This window comes from Porcisia hertigi, chromosome 6 (genome assembly GCF_017918235.1).
Source record: "Porcisia hertigi strain C119 chromosome 6, whole genome shotgun sequence".
Taxonomy (NCBI): Eukaryota; Euglenozoa; class Kinetoplastea; order Trypanosomatida; family Trypanosomatidae; genus Porcisia; species Porcisia hertigi.
The window spans coordinates 85,096-104,535 of record NC_090565.1 but is presented as its reverse complement, the minus strand read 5'-3'; the positions used below and the strand labels follow the sequence as shown (position 1 = coordinate 104,535).

General features: G+C 57.9%; 6 protein-coding genes across 6 annotated transcripts; all 6 read left to right on the top strand.

Annotated features, from left to right (window-relative positions):
• Window positions 1-1,103: 1,103 nt before the first annotated feature.
• On the top strand, window positions 1,104-4,094 carry JKF63_07095 (uncharacterized protein; the record flags this gene model as incomplete). Its single annotated transcript, XM_067903036.1, has 2 exons — window positions 1,104-2,155; window positions 2,186-4,094. 2 exons carry the CDS (start codon window positions 1,104-1,106, stop codon window positions 4,092-4,094), a joined length of 2,961 nt encoding a protein of 986 aa, XP_067759474.1.
• Window positions 4,095-5,542: 1,448 nt separating this feature from the next.
• On the top strand, window positions 5,543-6,181 carry JKF63_07094 (uncharacterized protein; the record flags this gene model as incomplete). The annotated part of the gene is made up of 1 exon (XM_067903035.1): window positions 5,543-6,181. The coding sequence occupies one exon, from the start codon at window positions 5,543-5,545 to the stop codon at window positions 6,179-6,181; it is 639 nt and encodes a 212-aa protein (XP_067759473.1).
• Window positions 6,182-7,158: 977 nt separating this feature from the next.
• On the top strand, window positions 7,159-8,019 carry JKF63_07093 (uncharacterized protein; the record flags this gene model as incomplete). Its single annotated transcript, XM_067903034.1, has 1 exon — window positions 7,159-8,019. The coding sequence occupies one exon, from the start codon at window positions 7,159-7,161 to the stop codon at window positions 8,017-8,019; it is 861 nt and encodes a 286-aa protein (XP_067759472.1).
• Window positions 8,020-8,941: 922 nt separating this feature from the next.
• JKF63_07092 (uncharacterized protein) lies at window positions 8,942-10,984 on the top strand (the record flags this gene model as incomplete). Its single annotated transcript, XM_067903033.1, has 1 exon — window positions 8,942-10,984. One exon carries the CDS (start codon window positions 8,942-8,944, stop codon window positions 10,982-10,984), a length of 2,043 nt encoding a protein of 680 aa, XP_067759471.1.
• Window positions 10,985-13,449: 2,465 nt separating this feature from the next.
• On the top strand, window positions 13,450-14,964 carry JKF63_07090 (uncharacterized protein; the record flags this gene model as incomplete). Its single annotated transcript, XM_067903032.1, has 1 exon — window positions 13,450-14,964. One exon carries the CDS (start codon window positions 13,450-13,452, stop codon window positions 14,962-14,964), a length of 1,515 nt encoding a protein of 504 aa, XP_067759470.1.
• Window positions 14,965-15,947: 983 nt separating this feature from the next.
• Window positions 15,948-18,053, top strand: JKF63_07089 (uncharacterized protein; the record flags this gene model as incomplete). Its single annotated transcript, XM_067903031.1, has 1 exon — window positions 15,948-18,053. One exon carries the CDS (start codon window positions 15,948-15,950, stop codon window positions 18,051-18,053), a length of 2,106 nt encoding a protein of 701 aa, XP_067759469.1.
• Window positions 18,054-19,440: the final 1,387 nt, after the last annotated feature.

The window sequence follows — 19,440 nt, the reverse complement described above, 5'->3', positions numbered from 1 at the left end:
TTTTGCTGTCGACTTGCAACGGCACGCACGACTGCGTTCCGGCCTCGCTTTCTCTCATCTCTGTCTCTCGTCTGTGTTCTTGCCTGCTTGATCTCACCTACATATGCGAGCTCCCTTTTCTTCTCTCTCGCTTCTTCAATCTTATCGGAATGACTCTGTCTGGATGAGGAACTCTGCATATCGCCTCGCAGCTCTTCTCTCCCACCCTCTGTGTACATACATATGCATTCTCGTGCGTGTGTGCGTGCGAGAGTTTTTTTTTTTGTTGTGGCGGTGCCACCAGCAATCAGCCAGCCTGGAAGAGAAAGGGAGAGGGAGTAACGAGTCACACGACCTGCGTAGGTCGGATGTAGTACTAACCACCCTCTCTCTGTCTATGCATGCACATTACATACATCAAGGTCATCACAAGGGTGTGCGTGTGTTGGCTGGCTTTAGTAGACTCAGGCGATGGCTCTCATGCCTACTTACAGCCTTCTGCATCACTGGTATTGCTGTATGTCCTGACTTCTTCTCTCCCCTTCCTCCCCTCCTTCCCCACAATATCTATTGGCTCGCTCACCAGCACCTCTAGCCGAAGTCGCTAGCGATACCCCTCCCCCTCCCACTCCCCCTCCCCCTCCCCCCCCTCCTCAACTGCACCATACACCACACTGTATCCATTCTTGTGGCTTTCTCTCCTCTCTTCGTTGCATCTTTAAACCCTGCCCGCCTGCCCGCCAACAGTACGGGGGAGAGGGCGTGTGCACGGCAAACTGCGATTGCCGCTGCCAGCGTTTGCTTCTCATTGTTCATCTCTTGCGTACGTCTGCTTCAAAGAGGGGGAGGGAGGGGGTGGGGGTTGGGTAACCGCGTCTGTTTTTCTGTTTGTCTTCCCTTGTATGTGTTTACCCCGAAATCGAAGTCTGTGCAAACTAGCATCCGCGGTGACACCTCTTTGATTGACCTGCTACCCCCCCCCTACCCCCCCCTCCCATCACTCTTTTCCCTCCTTTATCCCTCTTCCACCCCCACCACGACGAAAACACACACACACACACACAGAAGGGGGGGGACACACGCGCAGCACACTCAAGGGCCGAGAAGAGGAGGAGCGCCCGAAAATGTCCGACCATTCCAGTATCGTAAAATCCAAGGCTCTTTCGCGTTTGGATGCCCTGCCGGGATCCCTGGGCAAAGTGTCTCTCTGTGCGGCCGTCATGTTCAGCATCGCCACTTATGTGAGTGTACGCAGATGGATAGCACAACGCACTTCTTCCTTTCCGGAGGAAGACGAGATAATGGGCAGCAAGTGGAGGTGGCAAAGGGGCGCCTCGAGGAAGGCAGCGTCAAGGAGTAGGGCAAGAGGAGCTGATGCGTCCTCCACTGGAGGCTTCTCCACGACGGGTGGCAACGCGACATCTAGTTGTGGCAGTGGTAGAAACGACAACGAGGTTGTTGTGGGTGGCGGGGTGGCTGCTGCTGCGGCTACGGGGGGGTCCGCGTCTACGTCGCAGAGGCCCCAGATGCCACCGAGAAATTACTTTACTGTCCGTGCTTCCTTACACGTGAAGCGGCACAGCTCCAAGCTAATGGAGTGGTACGACGCCCAGCTCGGCATCCAGCTACCCTTTTCTCCCCTCTTCTTTGAGCTGGTACAGGAGGAGCGCCAGGCGCCGCTGATCCTCTTGACCTTCCGCACCGTTCGGGAGCCAACACATCGCATGGCCGTAACCATCGAGGAGCTCTACGAACCGCAGACAGCGGTGACGTACAGCGAGGCTAGCCTCAGTCGTATTGTCGACTGCGCCAACGTCCTTTCGCGGACGAGCACACGCATCGGTAGCAAAGATTATCCAACAGCGGAGTACTGCTATATCGACGAGCACCAATCCATGAATTGCGTCCTCTCCACCTTCGCGGCCTACGAGCGCCTCGCTGTGACAGTGCAGTACGTGGCCCCGACGCGCGTGCGCAACGTGATACCGACAGCCTTCTACGACATGGTGCGCAATCTTGTATTTGCGCCGCCGTCTCCGTCACCGTCGTACCTCCTCGTCTCCGAACCGCGGCTTGGCTTAGGGTATCACCTGCCGCTAGACTTCCTTGTCCATGAAGGTCTTGCGGAGAGCGACGGTGTGGAGGACCGCCTTTTCACTTCCACCATGACCACCGGTCACGGCAGCGGTGGTCATGGCGGTGGTAGTGGAGGCCCGGCGTCAACCTCTCCCAGTGGCTTCGATGCACACCAGCAGCACACCGAAGGTGTGGTGGGTGTAAGGGGGTGTGTGTATCCACCCTACTACCTCCCCTCTTACGCTGGCTACGACGGCGGCGGCGGCGATGAGGACGGCGTATGGATGACGCCGTACGCGACGGCGATGGGCCGCGGACGTCGTCGCATGGGACTCATTTCCTCGTACGAGCCAGCCTGTATTGCCACAGACATGAGCCGCCTCGGCAGCGGCGGTGCAGACACGGCGGCTTCCACAGGCAGCAGCGGGGTTGCGTACGCATGGCGACCATACCTCGAGCAGCAGGTGTGCAAGGCTGTGCGCCAGCTGGGCCTCGTTCTCGGCAGCAGCGGTGACAACTGCTCACCGCACATAGTCTTTCAGGCACCGGACGCCGCGCATCCCCCGTCGAGGCGGACGGTGTTGGTGGAGCCGTACCCGCTCTCAATTTTAGTCAACGGCAACTTCAGCGCGATCGACGACATCCGCGAGGAGGACGGCGACGCAGTGGCGCACGTCACCGCGTTCTCACTCTTCCGAGAAGTGCGTGTGGATGTTAACAGTACCTACCTGACCCTCGTCCCGGGGGCATTAGACACCGCTGGTGCTCCTCGCTCGCAGGCCTCCATGGCAGCGGCTGACTCACCTGCCGGCACGGTCAAGGCGTACTGGAGTGCCTTTTACGTGCCAGTTGGCACTGCCTGCGTGAGCTTCCACTTCATTGCCTCGGCGCTGCGGCACTCCTCAACGGAGTTTGTCTCGTTTTGCGCCGCCGTCATGAACTCGGTGTCACTCGGCAACCACCACGGCCAGAGCGTGTCGGTGTTGTACTGCAACACCCGGCATGACGTGCTGCCTTTTCACCTCTCGCTCCCCCCCACCGGGATGGCGACTGTCGAGGAGCCCATGCTGGCGGATCCCCTGTGTGTGGTCCAGGCCACATATGGGGTGGAGAAGGTTGCGGTGACTGTACGTGTCTTTCCGCTCTTCACGTCTACCATGTCATCGGCAAAGGGTAGCAGTGGTAGTGGTGGTGGTTCTGCTGCCGCTGCGGCAGCGACGACAATGGACGGCCGGCCTGTGACGCCGTCCAAGGCTTTGCCACTGCGTCCTATCGCAGAGCGTCTCGGGACTCGTCAGCGCTCCATCTTCCGACAGCTGCAGTACATGATCCGCTACTACCTTTCCCAGTTCCCGGGCCGCGTGGAGGTTGTGTCACACGAGCGCACCCTGATGAACGCAATGCCCGCAATTCTTGTGTGTTTTAAGCCTCTGTGGTGTGTTGGGGCCAATGAGGAGGGAGACCCTCAACACACCGCCGGTGGTGGTGGTGGCGGCGGCGCTGCCCCACCGGCCTCTTCACTAACCAACTGGGAGGAGATGGGTGGCGGCTGCGGCAGCTCACAGGTCACGTCCGATTGGTTCGGCACACGCGACGCTTTCTTCGAAGAGGAGATTGGGCAGCTGAACCCGTTCGCGCAGTACTTCCCTCCACCCCCCCCACCCGACAGCTACCTCTTCGGCCAACAACAACAGCCACATCCCACATCCCCGTCCTCGGTGACGACTGGAAAAGGGAGCACTGGTGTGACGGCTGCGTCATTACAGAAGGCCTCTGCTGCCGGTGCTGAGGTGAGGGGTGATGTCGCCGAAGCAAGTGTGAGGGATGACCATGAGAGTCACTTTTATGGGCCACGTGGTGACGAGTCGCAGCGCTCGCAAGACGAGCTGGATGCCCCGCTACGCGTTGCCATCGCCGTCTACTGTGAGAGCAACGCCTTTCTTTTTCAAGCCTCTGCCTCTGAGTACACGTTGGGCATATCCGTCCAGGCGGTGCGAACTCTGGCAACGTATTTGGAACCGATTCCTCGTAGTAACTAAAGCGTAGATGAAAAAAAAAGGAGGGGGGGGCGAGGTGAGCCTGGCACCATGGGGATGGAGGCGTGCTGCTGGTGCGCATCGCTGTGGTCACCGAGCACGTCGATGAAGGAGGGGGCAGGTCATGACACAATAATGGCTCGCTTCCCCTCCGCCCCCCTTTTCGCTGCGTAACCAGGCGTGCTGCAGTTGTTCTCCACTTCGCTTTCCGCTTCCATGGTGTAACACAGACGCGTGACGTTCTTCATACTTTTATGTATATTTCCACATATACACACAACAGTTGCGCGCGTGTCTCACCCCGCTCAACTTGTTTTATCGAGGGCTTTTGGGATGTGCATTTTTTTTTTTCATGTGGTGATGTGGAGGGATGTGTGTGAAAGGAGGAAGAGGAGGGGGAGGAGGGAGCGGGGGGATGCGCACCCTTCCACCGGTTATGCCTTCCACCGATCTCTTCGTACATTTATCTTCGTTGTCATCCCCCTCTCTCCTTATCTTCTCTGCCCCTCCCCCCTTCCCCCTCCCCCCTCCCCCTCTTACCCCCCGTTCCCCCCTCCACTATTAGGGCGGTCGCTCCTTTCGGCGTGTCCGTTCTTGCAGAGGGAGGGGGTGTGCTTAGACCTACACACACACACATACACATATAGTTGCACATCCTGTGTGTGTGCGCGCGTTTGACAGACAACCGCCTCTACGAGTGCGTGTGTACTGGCAGTAGGGAGGGAGGGGGGGAGGGGGGGTCTGTTGTGGTGTCGGTGATCATGATGGGTGTGGGCACAGACTTGAACTCCGAAGAAAGAGAGATACAGAGACCTCGAAAAAAGGGTGGGCTATTTGAATGGCACACGAGTAGAGGATAAGGGGGAAAGAGAAGGGGTGGAGGTGTGTGTGTGTGTGTGTGTGTGTATGACATCAACCCCCCCCTTCACCCCCCTCACCCCCCTCCCACCCCCTCACCCTTTTCCCTCCATGTGCGCGCCTGTATGCGTACTCCTGTGACTTTTCTGTACTTTTCACTTGGAGTCACTCTTTCGGCCCCTCTCTCCATCCACGACCCACTCTTCATCCCCTCCGACCTCCCTCCTCTCTCGCTGTGAAACCATGACGTGACCCATGGCCACGTGATTCTCTCTCTGTTTCTGTTTTTCTGTGTGCATGTGTGTGTGTGTGTGAGTGTGTGTTCTGCACCGGCCACATAACACCCATAATAAAAATACACACAAAAAAGAAAAGGTACACGAGAAATCAAAGCGTCGCCGCATTTTACAAAGAACACAACTTATATCGAGGGCCGCCCCTCTCGCCCCCCTCCCCCCCTTTTTTTCCACAACCCAACGTCGGCCACTCCAATCGGTGTGTGCTCATCATTTGAAGTGAACCACACAAGTACATACACGCACTGCCCCCCCCTCCCCTCCCCCCCATACGCACAAGCACAAATAGAGGGGAAAATGGGTCTCATTTTAAACTTCAGTGTGTATGGTCTCATGATCATCCCCCTTGCTGCCATGGTGAAGGGGCATCACCTCTCGCTCTGGAGCCTAGTGAAGTTGGGCTTTGTGATGGCCACAGTTCAGTTAGCGCAGTCTACCATCTCCATGGCGGTGCCACATGACATGGTAGCCGCTCAGGTCTGCGTGCAGGGTGCACTGTTGCCTCTGATTACGGTGGTGTTTTGCTTTTTTATCTTGAACAACAACGAGGCGGCAAAAGTGATGCGCCTGCGCGACTGCGGTGCCAGCGATACGGGCGCGGCGGTGGCGACGCTGTGGTGCCTTTGCTACACAGCGCTCTTTCGATGGTTTCCGTGGTATCACTCGATGTCCAGCCGCGGCTTTGAATCATCCAACCTGGTGGCAGGCGTTGAGGCGTACCTCACACTTATCACGATGCTGGCTATGTGCCGCAGCTTTACTAGCGGGAAGTCGGTGGCCGCGACCGCTGCGTGGGGCTTGCACCTCCTCGGTGCCATGACTGGCACCGCAGCAGGCGTGCCCATAGCGGGTACTGCCGTGACGACTGCCTTGATGACGGCTGCCTCGGCCACCGCGTTTCGTACATCGACAGAGAAGGGCGGTAAAGAAATGTAACGTGCGGGACGTCAAGTCGACTATGATGAACTGCAGACTGTTGGTGATGGTGGTGGTGGTGATTGCTGGTGCGTGTGTGTTTCCTTCCGATGATCGCTCGACGAAGTGAGGAGGGGGGAGGGAGGGTAAAATTTTTCTTTTTTTGGGAGGGAGGGGGGGGGAGGGAGGGAGGGGGGGAGCGGAGGGGAGGGCGGGTGGACGGAGTGTGACGGTTGTCCTAGCGTCATTCCGCTTCCTTCTTTTCTACACACAGACGCACACACACACACACATATGTGTGTGTGTGTTTTCATTGATTCATTAGTTGTTATCGTACTAACTTGCTGGTGTCACCCCCTTCCCCCCTCCCAGAGAAAAAGGGAGAGGGAGGGGTGGGGTGAGGCGTACACTGAAGTACCCCCAGCTGGAGCTGCGTCGCCTTTCTCAGTCTCTTTTTCAAACCGGAGTGGCGTGTGTCTGTGTGTGTGTGTCTGTGTATGGGCGGTGCCACGTTACCCTCTCCTCCTTCCCCTCCCCTCCCTCCCCCCCTCTCTCCGCTTACACCTCACTTAACGTAACAGGAAAAGAAAGAAACAGAAAAAGAGTGTCGCTAGTGAGACCGATACGAGCCCGGCTCCGCCTCCCCCTCCTCCTTCCCCCCCCCTCCTTGCCTTTGCACCCACAGCCGTTCCACGGTGGTGTACGTGGGGGAGAAGGGGTCGCACCTTAAGTAGGGGTGGAGGGGCAACCCGACGATCCCTCTATTTCTCAAGGTGTGTCCGGTAGACACACAATGGGCGGTGACAGGTGAGCGAATCTCTGCTGATAAAGGCTCTGTGCTCCCCTCCCCCAACCTCTCTCCTTTCCCCGATACCTCTTCCCTCCCCCTTCTCTACCTCTCTACCTCTCTCCCTCCCTCTCCTACTCCTTTACAGAGAGCCACTTTACAGTTGTGCATCACCGCGTACTCAAACAGACTAGAAAGTGCGCAGACACACATGAAGTCATCCATGATGGCGCCGTCTTCATCGCTCGAGTTGGCGAAGAAGTCGTTTCTCGTGGACATCCTCCGTAAGGCCGCTGACCGGATCGGTTACAAGCAGGTGTGGCGTGTTGCGAGCCGACTGGGGAATCTTCCATCGCCTGCCTCGGCCGACGCGGTGCGTGATGCGTTGCGGGATCTTTTTGTCTTTCTTTCTGATGAAGATTATGCGCAACTGTGCGAGACCTACGCCACCGACACCGCCGAGGGACAGCAGGAGGGTAGCATGATCGACACGTCTGCCCTCATTCAGGGTCTCATAGAAGTCACGCTGTCGTCGCGCAGAAAGTACGTTGTGGAGCTCATCATCGCGAAGCTGGACCCCAACTCCACTGGTGTTGTTTCCTATCAAGCCTTGAGTGACCACTACGATGTGATGCGGCACCCAGACGTACGCAGCGGCGCGCGCACGGAGGACGATTTACTGCTCGCTTTCTTTGACAACCTCTGCGCGGCCGACGGATCGCCTATGCAGCAGCTGACGACGACAGAGATGATGATGTACTGCGGTGGAGTTTCCATGTCCATTAAGGATGACTCCGAGTTCGAGCTCTGGTGCACGCGAGCGTTTTGTCTTGATCGAGCGAAAATGGAGCTGGGTGCGGAGCTGGCGCGGGTGGCCGGCTCGCGGAGTCACTCCCGTCGAAGCCGTCTGCTCGGCGAAGGCCGCCAACACCCGCTCTACACAACAACAAATGAGGAGTACGGAAAGGATTTAACCACAACGGACCACACCTTACCGAAGCACGGGCGCACGCAAAATTTCACTCGCAACTTGATAAGGAAAGCCTGTGGCGCGACATCCATGAATATGTAGATGAGAGAGAGAGGGGAGAGAGATTGGAAAAGGAGAGAGACGCAGATATATATATATATATATATATATGTGTGTGTGTGTGTGTCTGCGTGTCCAACTTCTCGCTTCTAAATGTACTATATTGAGTATATCTGTGTATGAGGTGTGCCCTTGGAAGGAGGGATGTAGGGAGGAGGAGAAGGAGGAGGAGGGGGAGGAGGGGGAGGAGAGAGAGGAGGGGGGGGGCGACAGGGTGCCGAGTCCTTTTTTTTACGTCCTCTCACAATCCCATTGAGGGTATCTCCGCCATCCAGCTCCCCCTTCCCCCCTTCCCCCTTCCCCCTTCCCCTCCTCTCTTTTCTGTTTCCACGACAGGCACCATCCCACATTATGCACACATCGCGTATCCAAAGATCGAAGTACAAGGTAATCCCGAAAAGGGGGATTGGGCGAATGAAGTAAGGGCGGGAGGGCTGCGCCGGCATTGGGGGGGGGGGTGCACGCATTGGTGTTGCAGCGACAACAGCAACACCAACACCGTCTTTTTATCGATGACACACTCACGCACGCTATTCAGATGTGGACAGCGCCGATACGGCGTCGACCGATGAATTCAGCGCTCTCGTGTACCTCTTCCCCTACCCTACTCTACCCTACCCTCTCTTCCCTTCCCGTTAAACACTTCATTTTTTCCGTACACACAATACACAGAGAAGCGTAGACGCAGCCAATTCGCAACAGCGCAACCACTTATCCCCCCTGTGTGTGTAGGCGTGCGCGTGTACATGACTGTCGAGCACCTGTAGTCATCAAATCCACGCCACCCCCTCCCCCACACACACGCACACAGATACACCCACAGAGGAGAGTAGAACAGCATAGTACGTGCATATAGATATATACATATATAAACATTTATTACACACTTTTCGTTTTGAGAGGGATGGCGGATGACATAGAAGTGACCTTTGTTCTCGTGCGCGGGCCGCGGTCAATAGACCGCCGCATGCATGTCACACTATCGAGTAACGCTACTCCAGTCACGGTGGGTCGCGCCACGCACTGCGCCGCTCTGCTGGATCCGTCTCTGCTCTTCTCCTCGCAGCTGCAGTGCAGCCTCTTCGCTATGCGGGTGAAGAACGCGGTCGCAGCGGCGTCTCCATCGATCACAACCACTGTCACTGACACTTCCCCGATGGCGACAGACGTCCGTTCTACACCTAACCGCACCGATGCCGGGGATTCGACACCACATTGCGGGGCCACACCAATCGACGCAGCCGACGCTCTGAGAACCCCGCTCCATCAGCACACGCTTCGCGATGGCCAGCTCCCCGCCTCTATCACTCGAGTGTACATGACGGATATGTGCAGCTCGAATGGTACATTTGTGAACGGCATTCGCATTAGTGGCACCGACCCGACTGAGCTGAAGCAAGGCGACGTGTGCATTTTTGGAGGAATGCGTGATGTCAATGTGGGTGAGGCTATTCCGGCTGACGCTTATGACGGCCCTGAGCTAGTGCAGTGGCGCGTAGACTTGCGTTCGTCAGCGGAGCAGCCACACGAGACGTTTGAGTACACGCCCACGCCGCTGGTACTGTCCGCGAGGGATGTGCTGGAACTAGAAGAGCGTGAGCTTCTGGAGACGGCCCAGCGCTCACTCGTGAAGGCGGCGCGGAGAGATGTGTGCACGCCGAGCCCATCGACCTCAGCGGCTACTGCCGTCATGACAGCAAAAAAACAGCACTCTCTTAACCTGGCGGTGGCGGACTCTCCTGATTGTCTGTCGGCAGCTTTCGTCCCCCCAATGGGCGGCGGTTCCCTTCATAGCGTACCGCAGCAGCTCTTCGCCTCGCCGGTCGTTCATGAGAGGGATGTTACGCGACAACCATCTACAGCGGAAGTGGAGGAGACCCCACAACATGGGGGCCCCGGACGGCGCAGCGTGTCGCTGGTCGCCTCTGAGGAGGCACATGTGACATCGATTGAAGCTGCAGAGGAGAAGGACAGTGTAGAAGACCCGATCGACCATACTCACACGCCTTTGACTGATGTCGTTGCCATGGCTGTCCCTGCGGATCCACCAACTGCAGTCTTGTACGACATGGTGCGGCTCGGCAACATCAGCTACGACGCACGCGCGGAGGTGGGGGAGGAGGGCCACTTGGCGGCAGTGGAAGAAGCTGGGGATGAGGAGGATGCCGAGCCATTGCCACCGCCCGGCAAGCGACGCCGCTGCAGCTCGCCGCCATCGACCACTCCCCAGAGGCAAGGGTGGGAACGCAGCGAGGATATGGCCACCGCTGCTGTCGTCGCGTCGAACCAGCTCACGTTCACCCCCACGCACTTTAAGTGGACGATGCCAAACCCAAACGAAATATGGTCGCGTTTACACCACTCACTCTCAGGTGAGGCCACTGCCCCCGCCGCTGCTGCTGCTGCTGCTGATGGTGCGGCTGCATCTCACAACAGCGTCACGAGTGGCAGGGCAACAAAGACTTTCTATGGCATGCTCCCGGTGACGTCCTTGGAAACTCTTGTTGCCTGCCCGGAGCGGCTGGGCATTGCCGTGGAGCTCAAGGATGGGTGCCAGCTGCCCCTTGTAGACGCCGCAGTGTTGAACGGATCGGCGGGGAGCCGCTGGGTGGTGTGGGTGTTGTCGCCACAGATGAGGGCTGTGCAGGCGCCTGCACATGAGGCCCAAAGCGGCGGCCGGGGCCGTTCGAAGATGACCAAAGGGGGCGCAGACAAAACCGGCAAAAAACGTGAGAAGACTCCATCCACGGCGGCGGTGCTGGAGGAGTCACCTTTAACGCCTGCTGAGCGCTTCGAGGAGTGGCTCATGCACTTGAAGCTCTACTACGCAGCGCAGAAGGTTCCAGCACCGGTTGTTGTTGACGGCGCCACCTTCGACGTGATATCTTCCCCACTGTTCCCTTCGAAGCCGCCATCGTCACCGTCGTCTGAGCCCCCGCCGCAGTAGGGAGAGAGAATGACTTCCAGGTGTGTGGGTGTGGGTGGGTGGGTGGGAGGGGGGGGGTGAAGTTGCTGTACTGAGGGAGGACTGTGTTGAGCAATGATGTGTGTCTCAGACCTCGCACACGTCCACCAACGTATGCGCATGTGTGCACATTCCCCCTTCCTCCCCACTTCCTTGCTGCTGTTGCTGTTGCTGCTGCTGCCTCTCCTCCGAGGCAGCACTTCATAGATTCGTTATGAGATGTCTTTTGTCCTTCCACACTGGCAACAGAGGACGGCAAGCGGGTGTGTGCGCGGGCGCTCACCTTTGAACTTTTGTGTCCCTCCCCCTCCCTCGCCGTGCGGCTTCCATGAGGAGCAGTAGATATAGAGCAACAACAAGGAGACAGAGAGAGAAGAAAGTTAATGCATTACAAACAGCGGTCTGTGGTAGCGCCTCGCTTCCTTGGATATGCAGGCTTTTCACCACGGTGTGCACCCCCCTTTGGGGCGGTCGTCATGGTGCACCTTCTTCGTCGCTGCTAATGTGCACGCGTCGGAGCACCCGAGTCCCATGGGCATTTGTGATAATGCCACTGCTGCTGCTGCTGCCCCCCCTTCCGTCATCAAACCCGACTTTCATTCTTCTTCTATCGCTTGCCCCCTCTTCTTCTCCCCTCTCCCTCCCCCCCCCAGACACACCCTGCTGCTACTTATTGGTTCAACATAAAAAAAAAACACTACAGGCGCGCCTCCGCATCACGGCATGGCTCCGCTGCAATAATCCATGTGCGAATCGGTTTGGATGCCGTTGTAGCATATCCGGATGTTGGCTGCAGGAGTCGTGCGCTGCTGCCTGACAGGGTCGTGGGTTCGATTCCTCTGCGGACGTAGTTTCCACCCTCGGAAAAGAGAGGGTGGGCGGCTAGAGCCGCGATGAGCTCAGCTGGTGCTGGGTGCGGGCTTCAAACCCGTAGGTGAGTTGCACTCACAGCCGTTCGATTCGGCCTTCGTGGCGTACCTTTTTTTTCCCTTCCTTACCCCGCTTTCTGTGTTCATGTCGTCTCTCCCTCCCCCTCAATGCCACTCAGGGGCGGGCATCGCCCCCCCCCCCCCCCCCGGCAGCGGTGGTGGGGCTCACCATGACGACTACTTCGACGATCATACACGATGGTGGCTCTCAGTTCGCGTTGTTCTACGGCCTCGCACAAAAAAAATGTTTTCGCTGTCTTGTGTAATGTCGACTTTCCACTGTTCCCTATGCCCGTCAATCACTGCTCTCCACCTCCTCCCGTTTTTCTCGATGGGCACGTCGGCGATGCGAGTGACTTCTTTTCATTATTCACAGGCCTGCGCTTTCTCCTCCCCCCTCCCACGCACACAGAAAGTCCTCCCTATGCACAAATCCGTGCCACCTGCGCCGGGATCATCGTCTGTCAAGACACCACATCACCACGTGGTGCTCGAGGATGATGGCGAGTACTTCGACGAAGACCCAACAGTGGGCAGAGGCGTGCCGAAGGACGCTGCCGGTGAGCTGACGTGGAGGCCGATGCGACCCGTCGCTGCCTCTGACAGTTTTATGGAAGTTATCAAACAGAGTCTAAGTGACAGCGTAAAAAAGACTTAACCCCCCTCCCTCACAACCCCGTAGCACACATGTGGTTGCGCTTCTCTTCTCGAAACATTGCCTCTCGTTCCGTCCACGGGGTCCACACAGCCCCCCACACACGCACTCCGGGCACACATGTACCTGTCCATGACTCTACCTTCTGATTCTCTCGAAACTTTCTTCGTGAGGGGGGGGGGCGCATGCCAAGATACGTGGGGATGTGCTCGCGTACGTGTAGCAACGCCACCGAATCACCATTTTTCCTTCAATGACGTACATGAGGGATGGCGGCAAAAAGGGGAGGGGGGAAGGGAGGGTCGTGCGAAGCTCACGTGAATACAGAAGAGAGGGGAGAAGCATTCGATCCAGAAGTAGTCCCTCAAAACAAAGCGGCTCAGGGGGGGGGGCTGGTGGGTGGCTTAGGGAGTCGTTCTGCGTTTTTGAGAGAGATGCCCGTCTGTTAATGTGTCTTCATGAGGCACACATCAGGGCTGCTTTGGCTTGCGTACTCTCTTTCTTTCAGTGCGGTCACCCCGAGACCAACAAACAGCGTGATGGCGCACGCCATGCTTCTCCCTCCTCTTTCGCCACACACTCATGGACAGGGCAGGCGCGCGTCGGTGCCTCTGCAATCCTTTCGAGCAGTATTTTTCTTCGCGTCTCTCTTCCCTTCTCTGGTCGTTGGTTGTATTGTTTTTTTTTGTTTTCGGCTTCTATCAGACCTCAGCGTTCCAACCCATCCACCCAACCCGTTTCCCCACGTGCTCCTCTCTCCTCCCGAAACATTCACACACACACACACACACACACACACACACACACACACACACACACACACACACACACACACACACACACTAGAAGGAAAAAGGAAAACGATGGCACCCAGGAATGGCCCCCGCGTAAAGGTGATCTCACCCAACTCGGAGACGATTGACATGTCTCGCTCCGTCAGCGTCGCTTCCTCGGTTTACAGCAGCGGACACCTCACACCGGGAGCCGTTTCTCTTCTGCGCTCTGGGCCCCGTCGCGGAGGACAGCAGCGGGGCGACAACGGGATGACGCACGGCGACCACCCGGCGGCCATGGACGTCGCTCCCCAGACAAAGTGTGGTGTGCTGCGCACGATGGGTGTGAATGTGTTGCATGAGACTTCTTCATATCACGACAAGGGCGCACTGTATGGCCATACACTATCCTCAGCGCAGGTGCCAGCAGGCACCACCACCACCGCCGCTGCCGCTGCCAGCGGCTGCAGTGGAAAAGGCGTCAGGAGTGCGCCCACCCGTCGTTCGTTGCCAAACTTTTTTGAGGAGGCTGATTTGAGCAACGGCGGTGGTACAGAGAAGCGGCAGCGACCGCCTCAGACCGGCACTTCACGCAGCCATTCTCGATCTTACCCGGCAACTACCCCTGCGCTGGGGCAGCGGCAGCAGTCACTGTCGCGCAGGCGGGCCGAGGATGAGGACGCCATACGCCGTGCAACGGCCGCTTTTGAAAGGGCTGGGTGTGCTGTCTTGCGCCGCCCCTTCAGAGGTGGCAGTGTAGTCACCACCACCACCACCACCACCACCGGCAGTCGTACGGCGGACTCCGTGCTGGGTGCAAACACGTCTTCACTGCCGGTCCAGCAGGAGCAACAGCAGCCGGAGCGCCCAGGCCTGTGCTTGCCTCCCACGATCCCGATCACTGCGCACAAGCGCCGTCACCGCAGCGAGGATGGCGACTATAGTGACAAGAACAGCAGCCTCGGTAGCACCACGAGTTCATATAAGCGGGGACGCTCTTGGGCAGAGCCGCCATCGAGGATGCAGGCACCATCACAACAGCCGACTCCGGCTTCTCAGTCCGCGTTCTACCGCGCTCCGTCCATGGGGGAGAATGCGGAGAAGAGGACTGCAGTGCCACGCGTCTGCCCAGGCATGTTCACCGGGCTCAGCGCCATTCCAGTAGATGAAAAACTCTTTGTCAACGCAAATGAGTCACACACAAACCATACCCCCAAATCCCTTGCGGCATCCACAGCGGGTCTGGCCAACACCGTCGTCGCAGCGGGTGGTGGTGCACAGCAACATCGTTACTGCGTTCGCCCCCTCTGGAGTCTTGTCGGAACGTTCAAGACATCGTTGAGCGGTCTCGTCACGATCGACTTTAATAAGGAGTGCCTGCGATGGTCACAACGCAACCCGAAGGGAGGGCATCAGACTATCAACGTGCCACTTGCTAGCATGTTAGACGTCTTTACGACAAAGGTAGTGCAGGAGGACGAGCACATCGAGGAGCGGCAGTTCACTGTTGTCGCACGCACTTCGACGCGGCCTTCGCAGGTGGTCTTCGGGTTTTCGACTGTGTCGGAGGCGAATCACATGCGCAACATCCTCAAGCGACGCTAACGCTGACGCATATCTGGCACTTCACCTGTCGGTAATGCGAGCACACATGCACATAGAGACCCGTGTAGGTGTCGCTGGGTTTTCTTTTTGACGCCATTGCTGTATCTCATCTTATTTTTTTTTCCCGCTGTTCTCACGTTTACTAGATTGTTGGCCTGGTCGTCGCTTTGCTTGAGTGGGCGTCTCAGTAGAGGTATATATATATGCCTTAGTCGAGGTGCGGGAGAGGGGGGGGGGCAGCGATGCGTCTAGTGAAGTGGTGCGTGTCTCAAGTACCTGAAAGGAGTGTGTGTGTGTGTGCGTGTCCGGGGGGGGGTTAGACTGCAGCAAGCTGCCAATGATGCCCCCCCTCCCTCCCTCCCTCCCCCTCCCCTCCCTCCCTATGTCTTCCATTAGATGCCGGTTTACGAGTTTCTCTCTTTTCCCCGTTCTTCAAAAGAAGAAAAAAAAACAAACGTGAATGGGGGATTCAACCATCATAACAAAAAGGAAAGTTAACGACGCGCATCCACAACCGCAGGCAACATTACTGGCGGGTTGTGGTCACGGCTGTGTGTGTGTGTCAATGCACCGGGTTCCAGGGGATGATACCCCCTCCCTCCCCCCCTTTTATGCATCCACCAGTCCTTCACTCTCCCCTCAACTGGTGAATGTGCTCTTGAGCGTGCGTATGTGTGCATGTCTGATATCCCCTTGTACTCTCCTCCTCCCTCCCCCTCCCTCCCCCCAACAATCCAGTACCTTCCCTTGCATATTGGTGTCAACTCACATCTACCCAACTAGACACGCTTTCACTTCTCCCCCCTTCCCCATTTCAAGCGACGTTCCTCCTGTTGCCAGAGGGAGAGAGAGAGGCCACAAGTGCGGAACGCCGTTGTTGGCCCTCCCCCTCCCTTCTTCTGTTGGTTCATTCGCGTTTTGTGCTGCTTGTTACCGCCAACCTCCTCCCACCCACCCACCCACCCAACGCGCAACTCTAGGAAATGGGCCCCCCAAAGAGCAGCCCCGGCGTCGGTTTCACGCGAAGCGGGGTGGGATATCTCGGGACCCTCCACCCCCCTGCACTCACCCTCGCTGAGCCTTCCCTCGAGTCCATGGACACCGTGCGGCAGCTGTTATCCATTGCAGCAGGTGATTTCTCGAGTATCACCACTGCAGAGAACCCGAGCACGGCACTGGGCACCATCGGTGCGAACATAACCTCCCACTCATCTTCCGCCAACCTCAGTCGCTCTGCTAATGGTCCCGGGGGGGAGACGCGCTCGACTGTGGCCATGACAGCGACAGGTTTTGCTGGCCCTCGATCAACCGCCTCGTCTGCCTCTCCACCTTTGCCAGCGACGCGCATTCTGTGTGGGACTGGGAAGCCGCAAGTGATGCAGGTTGGCGCTGTCGGCGGTGATGCCAGTGCAATCACGAATGCGGAGGCGCGGGTCTTCTACATGACTATGCTGGTAGCTCAGGCGCTGCGCCTGGAGGATTATTGGGTGCACCTCGGCCACCAGATCGAGGTGGACCAGCACGTCGAGTTTATTCAGTATTGCGCTAGGGAAGGCTTCAGCGCCCCCAAGACGGTGCACTTGCTCGGCTGGTGGAGGCAATACCGTTTGCTGGTTCGTGGAGGTGCCGATGCACCCGAAGGGTCGACTTTCCCAGCCCTGCGATTGTCTGACGGCAACCCACAGAAGAGCGCCCCACCGCATCACTCCCACGGCGGCGGTGCTGGGGAGCACGGATCGGCAGGCAGTGGTGCCGGGTCTCAAGGCAAGGAGGGTGGCACCAAGGCGTCCAGGAGGGTGCGTGCATTGAGCGTGTCGTTTGTTGGAGGGGCGCCCCTGAATGTGGACTCGGATGGCTTTGACAGCGCCTCCGCTAGCCTGGCCGTCCCGACCCAACCGTTGACGCACGCGGAGGCCCTTTCCAGGGAACTGCAGCGGTTTGTTCAGTGGGAACTGGAACACGAGTGGGCGTGGCGGCAGGTGCCCCGGGAGCCGATAGTGAACTCAGCAACGGTACTCATCTCACCGCGGGCAGCAAGCTCGAGCAATGTCATGCGTCGCGCCCCCTCAAACGCGACGGCCGCTGGCGCAGGCAAGCCTTCGCGCGCTGAGAAAGCCAAGCTGCAGCAGCTACAGCAACAAGAGATGGAGGCTGAGGAGCAGCGCTTGGCGCGTGTGGCATCGATGCCAGCAGAGAATATCTTCTTGACAAAGGAGCAGATAGATGGTTTCTTACAGTTCGTTGTGAAGGATGACCTCCTTTCACACACCACTCTCCACATCTATGTTGCCTCGCACTCTCAGCAGCTCATGAGCACCCCATCGCGCTCGGAGCGCAAGCCTGCGTGCTTCATGGTGCAGGTGGATACGCCGATGTGCGTGCTGCCGCTGCGAGAGGCCACACGCCTCTCTGCCTTCCGACATGGTATGGGCAGCACCGACGCGTCAGCTTCGCCTGCACTTCGTGATGGTGCAACGACTGGCGATACAGCCGCCGGTGGCGCAGCAGCGCCACAGCAGGCGCCTCGTAAGGGATCCGCTTCGGGGAGCGGCAAGTCGGCAAATCGGCGACAACGCTCGCGCTCAAAGCTCAATTTCAAGGAAGCAGCCGCTCTTGCTGCCGCGGAGGCCGCTGCCGCTGCTGCTGCTCTCTCTAATAACCCTGCAGGGTCTGAGGCGGCGTTACCACTGACAGCTATGGAGGCCTTGCGTGCCGAGCAAGCCAAGGAGGCGGCGGCTTACCGGGTTGCATACGACGAGGAGCTCGCACAGGCGGCGGCACATCAAAAAGCTGTGCAGCACGCCGCCGATATTGAGCTGTTCTTTGAGAACTCGACCAGCAATGATGCGGTGAAGGCAGTGTATGCAAGCATCGAGGATGAGGTGAGTGCGCGGCAGCAGCGCATTCTCCAACGTATTGTGGCATTGGAGCGTGTTCTTGGGCTAGCGCCGTCATCGTCACACGGCTCTCGGGTCGGTAGCGCTATCGCCGCCCAAGAGGGCAGTCAAGTAGCTGTGGCCGACCCGAAGCTGGCGAGTCTGGGCTCTGCAAGCAACATCAGCACTTCCTCCACGAAAAAGAACAAGTGACAGTGCATGAGTGTGGTGTTTGTCCCCCTTTTCCCCCAGTTTTATGCGCCCGCGTATCACCGCGTCTGTGAAGGAGGGGGGTCGCTTCTTCAACTGCGTCTGGCATGAGGCCAACGCTGGCAAAGTGGCGTCTCGTAGGCTCCTTCGTCCCCCCCCTCCTCCTCGCCCTCTCCCAGGCAGCTGCTGAGAGTGCATCGTAAAATCACGAGAGGTCATCGCTGTCCGGGAGGAGGAGGAGGAGGAGAACTCCACGTCTTTCCCCCTTGGCCACTATCTACCCACGTATGTACCCCCCCCTCCCTCCCCCCACCAAAAAAAAGACTATATATATTTATGATTATGTATTGTGAAAGGACTCGAGAGGAGGACGGGATTTTTTTTTTGGGGGGGGGGGGAGTTGGAGGGACTCAAGTGATTGGGGAGGCATAGGTGGTGCCCAAAGGAGTCTCTTGGTGCCGCCTTCGCCGTTTTTGTCATCACATGTTTGGTGCCCCCCCCTCCTCCCCTCCTCCCCCCTGTTCACTGTGACCATGACCACTCTCGTTTGCGTATTTTGCTCTGTCACTGTGTCCAGGCATGCACAGATTTATGTAAACTAACATTCGAGGCTGGTGTGTTGACTGCATCCCCCTTCCCCCCCCCCCCCTCCCCCCCTCCCCCCCTCCCCCAAATATCTCGCATCTTTCCATGTGTTTTTTTGTGCACAGGGGCACGGGGAGGAGGGGTGTGTGAGTGTCTCTATAGAGTGAGCCGCATTGGACACGCACTAAACATTTTACATGATGAAAACAAAAAAAGGGGAGGGAGCCATGATCGTCTGGTGTGTATGCGTGTGTGTGTGTGTGTGTGGGCATGTGGGCAATGTATGTGTGGTCTCTCTCTTCTACAGCAACCTGGGCTGGTTAGTCACTCACACGGGCAGCATGGGGAGAGCATCCCCTCCACTCCCCCCCACACCTCCGAGGTTACACCCTGAAGGTCTTCCCAACTCCGTCCATGGCGAGTCCTGCGCACCATGTGAGTGGATTGCAGCAGCCTGAGGTGGAAAGGGGGGGGGGGTTACTATGGAGCGCAATCCGACTACAGGGTCTTGGGGGAGCAGCCTGCTATTAATGTGGTCCACTTCGTTCTCGCACTCCCCGCCTCCCCCCCCCCCTCCGCATGAATTTAGACCACCAGCGGCTACCCGCACGACAAACACCACCCACCCAAGCACTGGAGCCCAAATCCCCTGAAGACTCTAGAGCCAGGGAGTTCTCGTTCACTACAGCCCCCCTTGCGCTAATCGGGCAGTGCGTATGTGCACTAGGGTCGAGGAGGGACAAAAGTGATACTGTTGAGCGCATGGCCGGATTCGGCGGCAGTGACGCTCCGTCCTTAACGACCC